This window comes from Halyomorpha halys, unplaced genomic scaffold (genome assembly GCF_000696795.3).
Source record: "Halyomorpha halys isolate HHAL.00 unplaced genomic scaffold, Hhal_1.1 Scaffold419.1, whole genome shotgun sequence".
NCBI lineage: Eukaryota > Metazoa > Arthropoda > Insecta > Hemiptera > Pentatomidae > Halyomorpha > Halyomorpha halys.
Window position 1 is genome coordinate 311,576 of NW_027114485.1, and position 9,624 is coordinate 321,199.

Here is a 9,624-nt window from a genome sequence, read left to right on the forward strand (position 1 = left end):
TCACAGGAATTTTTCTTCAAAGAATGGGATGCATTTTTCATAAATTTTCTTTCTCTCCACACACTTGATAGAGGTCATTGTTCTCATATCTCACAGTTGGATCCAAGATCAGAGCCGTACCTCCGGTTTTAGGGATTGCAACAATATCCCTGTGCAATTAGTATGATGTAAGAGGGGTGTTGTTGGGGCATAAAATGAAGAACCATAATCAAAGCGAGGGAATATGAGGGAAGTAACTTGAAGCTGGCAGATTTTAGAATATATGTAATGATGGAGTCTTAAGAACTTTTTAAAATAGCAATGAATTTTTGGGTAATCTGGGAAATATGATGGATAGGTGCTGATCATCAATCTTTCCAAGGTTTCTAACTGAGGTTTGGAATTGTGTGAGTTGGCAATTTAGGTAGAGTAGGGTATGGTAAGGAAGGAAATCAAGTTTTCTTGCCTATTTATTGATACTGTTTTTATCTTCTTGCAGCTTTTGGATTGCCTTAAGATCATGGTTTCTTGCCCATTTATTGAAACTGTTTTTATCTTCTTGCAGCTTGTGGATTGCCTTAAGATCATGGTTTCTTGCCCATTTATTGATACTTTTTTTATCTTCTTGCCGCTTGTGGATTGCCTTAAGATCATGGTTTCTTGCCCATTTGTTGATACTGTTTTTATCTTCTTGCAGCTTATGGATTGCCTTAAGATCACGGTTTATTGCCCATTTATTGATACTGTTTTTATCTTCTTGCAGCTTGTGGATTGCCTTAAGCATTCCAGCAGGATGAAAGGAAAGGTAATTTTGTAGGTCAGCAGCATATTGTTTGTATTTTGAATGGAGAATAGAATTAGGGGGGTCGTTAGTATGTATTGAGAAAAGGGTTGGTTATAAGGATACACCTGGTGTTAGAAGAGTAGAGAAAGGGGGTTTATTGAAAATTGTGATTGTTTGGTAGCGACATGATAAGAAGGAATGAAACCCCATTGTAAATCACTATTTGATAGGGAAATGTCCTGGAGATAAATGAAATGAATATGAAAATGAAAAATCTACACACCTGACAAAGTTATAGGCCACCCTATATTATGTTAGTTTTTGTCATTATATAATGTAATACTTAGGCCAAAGCTAATAAATACTGTTATAATCCCACTGGCTTTTGGAATAGCATGTCTGTAATGAGTCCTGATCCTTCTTGCCTAAGGATTAGTTAAAATATAATATTTACATGCGACAAAAGTATACTCCAGCCTCTCAGTTGTTATCTAAATCTTGCTGTAGGAACAGTGTTAGTAAACGTTACATTCATTAGTTCAATCACCGAGTCTAATTAAATTTGATTAAGTAATGCCTAGAGGAAAAGTGTTGTCTGAGAGTGAAAAGGACATGATTCAAACATTGTGTGATAAAAATTGGACAATATCAGAAATCGCTCGAACATTAAATAGAAGTAGGCATCTCATAAGAAATTTCCTTAGGCTGGGTAATGATTATGGCCAAAAGAAAAGCACTGACAGGACCATGGCAATAACGGTCCGGGGACAGCCAGCTATTTTACCTCATGCTTTCAACTCTCCAGCCAGGGCGAGAGAAATTTGTGAACAAGCTGGGGTCCAAACAAATATCAGGAATGTTCAATCCCTTTTGCAAAAGACCCGTCATTTCAAACGCCTTATACTGAAGTCAAAGTCCCCTCTTTCAAAAGCACCCTAAGCCAACAGAAAGAGGTTTGCTTCGGAACACATCACATGGGGAAAGAGATGGAAGAAAGTTATCTTCAGCAATGAAAAGCGGTTTAATCTGGATGGCAAATAGCTCAAAGAGGAAAAAAGCTGACCCCAGCGCGGTTCATCTTTCAGCAAGACAATGCACCTGTCCACACAGCTTGCATAATAAACACATTTTTGCTGCCAAAAATATTTCCATCTTACCCTGGCCAGCCCGATCACAGACCTGAACATTATTGATAACTCCTGGGGAAACTTTCTCGAGCAGTTTATGCTGGAGGGAGACAGTTCAACTCCATAGAAGAACTGAAATCTTGCATCGTAGAAAAGTGGTCCAATATTCGTCTGAAGTATATAAAAAAACTTTTTAATTCTACGTCTTGGAAAGAGATGACTTTCAAAACATTACTAAAGAGACGAATACAAAAGGTAATTAATGAATAAATAAACTGGACTATATTTTTGTCGCGGCCATTGAATGTATTTTTGTTTTTTTCTTCAATTAAAAATATTCTTCTGTCATAAATTCACTGGTTTCTGTTTACCATTGCAAAATCATTTAACCTAAACTATATTTATAAAAATTCATAAACTAGAATTAATTTTTAACAGAAAAATGAAGGTGGCCTATAATTTTGTCAGGAAGTGTATGTCCTAGAGATAAGGAGTGTGTGAGGGGTGTATAGGTGTTCTGCTTATCCTCTAAGTTCTATGACCAAGGTCACTGCCTCGGCCGGGGTTTTTGGTCTGCACAAGTAGTACCTTATTTCCTATTTCCAAGGTTCTTCATAAATAAATAAATAACGCAAAAAAAGGCAATCCTTCCCTGCCGAACCCACCCCACTAAGACCCCTGGGGAGTGATGGTCCTATGCCACTTTTGAAATATTAGCTTATAACGGGAGAAGAGGAAACTTTAGGATAGTTTAATCGAGCAATATTTAAAAAGCGCCTGAAATTAAAAAACAGCATGAATCTCCTCTTGTGAGATTGTGACATGTCGTACTTCGACCAACCTACTCGCTATAATTGTCTGTTTGAGAAGTCAGATAAGTAAGGCTACCATGGAGGACGGGAGTGGAGGGTTTCTATGCCATTTTTCAATTTCAGGCGCTTTTTTAATATTGCTCGATTAAACTATTTTTTATTTTCCTCTTCCCGTTTTAAGCTAATATTTCAAATGTGATATAGGACCGTCACTTCCCGGGGGTCTTAGTGGGGAAGGATTGTCTTTATTTTTTTATGATCTCCTATTTCCAAGGTTCTTGCCCAAGGGCGGCTTTCCTTCTTTGACCGTGGTCAGTGCCCCTGTTAGAAGGTTCATTACGCCATAAAAAGAATTAAATGACCTTTAACTTCCAATTTCTCTTATCCCAGCTGGTCTCTCCCAATAGATATCATTACTTTGACGAAGTTTATTGCATTTACACTGACAGATCCATGAGATACCCAGATATTGTTGCAATCCCTAAAACCGGAGGTACGGCTCTGATCTTGGATCCCACTGTGAGATATGAGAACAATGACCTCGATCAAATGGGTGGAGTAGAAGGAAAAAAATAAGGAAATTTATGAAAAAAGTATCCCATTCTTTGAGGAAAAATTCCATCAGACCTTTATAGAGAGAGAGAGAGTTCACCATGAGAGCCCTCTGGTTTGGATCTTGCAGAACAATATCAAATAGAACAAGGGGCTTCATAGAAGACCTAGGTATTAGCATCGGGGATGTAGTGATCTGGGCAGAAAATATTATTTTGGACTCCCTGAGTACCGTACACATCATCACTCGCATAGGAATTAATTCTGATAATATTCATTTGTGAGTACTTTTTTTTTTCTTTTTTTACCTATTTATTTGTGTGTTCTTACTTATTTATTCATTTATATGTTCTTTAAATTTATGAATTAGTTCTTTTTAAATTTATTTTGTTTTTAATTGTTTGTTTTTTTAATAAACTATTCTACTGCTGTGATGGTTGTGTTTCTGCTTTATTTATGCGTTGTTATCTATTGATGATTTAGTTATGTATTGCATTTAGTTTATTCATAATTATTGTTTGAAAATGGAAAATGTTAATGTATTGTAGTGTATATATGTTCAGTTATGGATTGATGGGTGTGCTGTGTGTTATAGAAACCCAATGTATTTGGGCAGCATTAACAAATAAATTATTTCTCTCTCTTAATTTATTTTATTTATTAATTTATTTCAATATCTAATCGTCAACTATTGTTTTAGTTATTTTATGTTTTGAGCATTTATAAATATCAAGCCGAAAACCATAGCACTTTTGTTTTTATTTTTAAATTTTGTTTTCTATATTACTATTTGTATTATTTTGATTGTATTATTATTTAGTAATTAAACCATTAAATGCCAGATAATTGCACTCAAATGTTCATTGAAATTGTTTGTTCATATTGACAAGTACCATAAAAGTGAAAGAACTTTACAGATGTAAACCATTATTTTTCTAATTCTCAATTGGTTCAAATAGCAATGGACTAAAGATGTTGTATTTACATCGTAGCAATTTAATCAATACAGAAAATTAACTGCGTAAAAATAAAAACTTCAGAGCATAAGCCCAACAAAATAATATGATTGAATTAGAATTTTTTATCTCCCTAATTCATCAGTTTGTGAGGAGAAGAAAATATTTATTTTAGAAAGAAATTTTTGAAGAGTTCATTTTGTTTCCAAATTGTATCAATTTTAATAATGAACAAGACAAGCTAAAACTAATCTCACAGTTTGGAGTTATTTAGTAAAAATTATGCTTTCAATAAAAAACAATATCCTAGTTCTATGGAAAAAAAGTACTGTTTCATGAATAACAGTTGTGTAAAGAAATGATTTATTCATAATCATGCTCAACTGCCAGATTTTTCCTCAATTAAGGATACCCAGTTTACAGATGCTGGGTGGACCCCGGAAGTCTCCTGAACCCACAGGTTTGACTCAAGGCTACAGTAACAGAATAATTATCTGATACAGCCAGATTTAGATAGGACAGTGCCTTACTCACACTATTAGTAATATTGAAAATAAAATGAATTAAAACAGTAAATGCCAAACTAAAATATTTATTTAATGTTAATCCAAGGAAGCATATTTATATTACATGAATAGTTAAAATTTTAGTGGAAGATCATTGAGCAACTGTATGTAATTAATAAAAGGAACATGGTCCATGGTGTGATCCAAATGACTCAAATAGTAAACAAACTATTTATTATGATCCAACTTTTTGCCCCTCTTTGCAGGGTTTCATCAGGGCTAAAAAAGATACAAACAAGTAAAATCATGTAACAGAGTAAGAGAAGAAGATAACATGATATTGTCGGGGTAGTTGTATAAGATTTTAGATGGTTCTGACTCCAATTTAAGATGTGAGGTACTCTATACTAGGTAGGTCTCGAAAAGGTCTCGATAAGGGATAGATGAATGGACAGAGGAAGTCTCCAGTGGTAATTCCTCGAATGATGGAAACTTCACTCCGCAGGGTTCGAGCATGTGGCTAGGGGTATGGGAGTCCTGATGCGTATGAGCTATAGGTCCTTGCAGGAAGGAAACTTTGTTCTTCAGGGTTCGAGCCTGCAGTCATGAAGGGGATTGTAAGTCCTGACTGGTACAAGCTGTACGTCCTTAAGATAGAATAGGTATAGGATAGAGGAGGTGATCATTGGGAACTAGCTAAAATATATCAGATGCATCAAAAAATAGTTGGAAAAATATACTGAATCTAAATGTATGTATTTACTATTTCCCAAGAGGTACCAATACACTCGTAGACTAGGGGTAATCAAGCTGTCAAGAATGCAAAGGCCGAAGAGAGGCATGGTCAGTAAGCAATTACTTTACAGTAAATCAGTTTATTATTTTGTTTAATTTATTTATTAAAATAATATATTTACAATTATAATAATATTTATATAGTTTATACATTAGAACATTGAACTATTTACAATTCAATCAATAAATCAACATCATAAACTATCTGAACAAGCATGGGTAGTGCTTTCTGAAAGTGGAAGCCATGGAGGTGTTGGTTCTTCAGCTTGCTCATTGGTAGCGTCGCAACAACATAACAGTGAACCAAGGTGTGGCTAAAAATGATTACTTACAAGTAAATGATGAATTTTGAATTTACATAGTAAATTAAAGAAACTAAAAGTATGATGTACAGTGAAAATTATGAATAAAGAAGAAATACAAAAAGGTATTAGACATGTTCTGAAAACAAAAAGAATAACAAATAAAAAAGTAGATAGCAGAGAAATATAAAAATACAGTACATACTAAAAGATGGAAACTAAGAATAACATAAAGGTCAAGAGAATAGGAAAATAATAGACAAAACAGGACACCCACCTTTCAAAAGGAAGAAAAGTGAAAGAATGGTTTTAGCCGAATGCAAGGTATCAATAAGGTAGGGAAATGGGGAATTTAACTTTTAATATTTTCTTATATTTCCTAATTTCATCTTACTTTAATATTATTTTACATATTTTCACCTTCAAATGTAACCTCATTTGTTAACCGTTAAATTCCCTCACACCTTAGTTTACTTTTATTTAATGTTATTTTATTCTCTTACTCTGTTACGTAACTTTAGTTGTATCTTTTTTAGCTCTAATGAAGCCCCTGCAAAGTGGAGCGAAACATTGGCTCATAATAAACAGTTTATTTATATTCGGGTTATTTTGATCGCACCCCGGCCATCTTCCTTTTATAGACATTTTAGTATTTATACTTAAAAGTTTCGAATGGAATAAATGGAAATCATACTTTTTGATTTCCATTTATTCCATTCTCTTTGAATAAGTATGATGGCAATTTAAGGGGAAGAAGCAAAGGACCCAACTAAAACAATACCACGGAGCATCATGATCTCTGTGCGGATATTAGTTGTTATCTACTGCATCTACACTTTCACAATGTCCATCTGCCTCAAGGAACAAAGCCATGACGAAATAGTAGGTTGGAATTATGTCTTTATCCAACTTAGCCTAATAGAATAACTAGGTTTTTGGTCTGACGCTGTTATGTTTCAGGACATGTTCAACCCACTTGGGAACATAGTCATCAAGGTGGGATTGCCTTGGTTGTATTGGATTGCAACCATTGGGACAGTATGCGGTGTCTGGTGTAGGTGAGCTTCTGACACTTAATATTGATCCATACTTTTTACTTCATTAATTGTCAAAGATCAAAGGTATACCTTCATATTAATATTCTAGATAGTTTTGACTAATTGGATAAATTGGAAATTTCACATTAAATGATGTAATTATAATGTTATTTTATCTAATTTCCTTTCTCAAATGTTTATCTTAAAAATCCCATTTTTAACATTTAATTCAATAATTACATTTCTAATGATCATAAAATATTTTATATAATTAGTAATTTTGAATTTTACATAAAGATAAACATTGGTAAAGTCTTATAGTCTAATATGCAATATTACCTCATAAAATCACATGTTTAAAAGCTTTCTTTGCAATTGAGAAATATACACAGGATGTCTCTATTTCATGGCTATTTTTATAACTGATATAATTAGTGGCTATTTCTTCATTATTTTTTTGAAAATAATGAAACAATATTATTTTTATTTTTCAGTACTTTAGTTTTTATAATTTTCTGTTCAATATTATTAAATATTTCCAGAGAATTGTTCTTTGTAAGCACACTTTAAGTCAACTAAAAAATGTTATATTCCTTTCCAATGGCCTTCCTATAAATTATTTGTTTTCTTTAAGTATGATTTGTGCCTATCAAACACTGATCTAATGTTCTCATTTTTAACCAATACTCTGGTGTTGACATATGGCAAATCATACCGAAAAGTACCCAGTTTCAAATATCTCAGATACATAATAATCTCAATACAAAGAGTGCAAAAAGAGACTTCCTCTATCTTTCAATGGTACTGAAACAAAAAAAAAAGAAAAAAAAAAAAGAAACTTATAGAATCTTAAGGTAAGAGTGTAAGTTGTGTGTGTGATAAAGCCAGTTCTGATAAACAGCGGCAGCTCAGATCTAAATGGCACCCTAGAAACCAGAATTTAGATATTTGAAAGGAAAAATCTTCACACAATTACCGCAACGATATGGGATCAGAGTTTTAATGCATAGAAAAGAAAGACAAACAGAAAACTACCTGATAAATTGGTCAGTCAATAATTTTTTTTTATATGAAGTGCTGGATTGTTGCCTATGGTATGCCAGGATAATTACTGAAGGATATTTTCAAAATAATTTATATTACTTAATTAAAATTAATCGAGTCTTAAGAAACAGTTATTATTGGATTACTTCTCCAAAGGCGTATTGTGTTTTTTCCAGTCACCTTCATAAAATATGGCTAACCTTGAATATTCGTATCATATATTAGATACATAAATATAAATTAACAGAGTATTTATTTACAGTTTGATATCCTCTTGAATAGAAATATAATAATGGTTTGAAGAAGAATATGATACCATGAATAATATTATACTATACACAATAACAATGAATCAGATTGATTGTATACTCATAAAATATTTTATATTGTATATATAGTCACCTACCTCAATGAGTGGAAAACTGCAGGTAGCGGGCAAAGGTGCAATTCACTGATTAGTGGTGAAGTGCAAGTAGTGATGTGGTCAGCTGTTATTGTCTCTATCTTCTATATGTCTCTGTCTCAAACATTCATGTCCCTGATCTAACTAGCAGTCCCATTACCACCAATAGTTACTGGTACCTCTTTCAATGTTCAGTTAGAAGTGTCCAAGTCCATACTATCCATAGATCCATCAGAATATCCCCTCTAGTTCATTGGGGCAGAGTTATCATTTGGTCCCTTCTTTCTTCCTCTTCTCTTATTGGCTTTACCTCCGAAGAATACTCATAAGTTTCTGTAGAATACCACTATTGACTTCCTAAGAGCTTGCCTGTAGACCCCTATGCTAAGGGAACACATTATTTAATTAGGTCTTCCAATCCTTGAGGCTACTAATAGGTTCCTTAAATTTCTGTAGGACTTCCTTCTTATTTCGATAGATCTCAAAAGTTTTTCCACTTACTTAGTTTTGATATCACTCTTTTCATACAGCCTCTATCTTCTTATAATACTTAAACTATTCATATCTTTCAACATTATTTGACGCTATGATGTTAGTTATTTTCTAATCATTCTACATATCCTTTTATTCATTGGTTGTTATCTTGTTTTTTGTTATTAGCTCTTGAAGGCTTGATATTTTGGCTGAAACGTTAGCACTGATAAATAAGTTTTTACTTATTTGTATTCTTCACTGACTGCACCCCAACCATCTTTTTTGGATGTCCATAACTAGTGGGGGTGCTTATCCTGCTTATAATATATATTTTTAAAATAAATAAAACCTTATAGTATGTGTATGAAAGAACAATTAAATTCTTTCTATTCCTAGTTTCCCTAATCTTATTTTTAGAAATATCCAATCAATATACGAAATAGCAAATATCACAATTTAAAAAAAAGAAATGAAATCGAAAATCCTTAATGCTCTGAACTTTGGCACAAATTAAGTCATTCATCAGGATCTTAGTGTTCCATATGATGCTAATTTGGCCACAACCAGATACCAATCCTTCCATGGTAAACTTCTCAACCACATAAACCCACTTGTCTTGAACCTGGCTACTCCTTTATTACCTGATAATCCTCCTAGGTAAAAAAATTAAAACATTCTTCTTCTCTAGAAATGTTATTGGAGTTCTATCAATGGGTAGATTCTCAATGAATCTGTATCATGCCATTGTATAACTAATATACAATTTACTTATTGTATAAATTTTTAATACAGTTGTAAATACCAATAAATCAATTAAAAAAACTGGTACAATTTTTCAGACCCATAATATTTT

The 9,624-nt window shown here is 33.0% G+C and overlaps 1 protein-coding gene across 1 annotated transcript in view; it reads left to right on the forward strand.

Moving 5' to 3' along the window:
- LOC106682507 (cationic amino acid transporter 2) overlaps positions 1 to 9,624 on the forward strand; it is a 42,462-nt gene that overhangs the window by 19,192 nt on the left and 13,646 nt on the right. The window contains exons 6-7 of the mRNA XM_014423403.2: positions 6,562 to 6,695; positions 6,774 to 6,871. Coding sequence (XP_014278889.1) covers positions 6,562 to 6,695; positions 6,774 to 6,871 — 232 coding nt within the window. The remainder of the gene's footprint in view (positions 1 to 6,561; positions 6,696 to 6,773; positions 6,872 to 9,624) is intronic.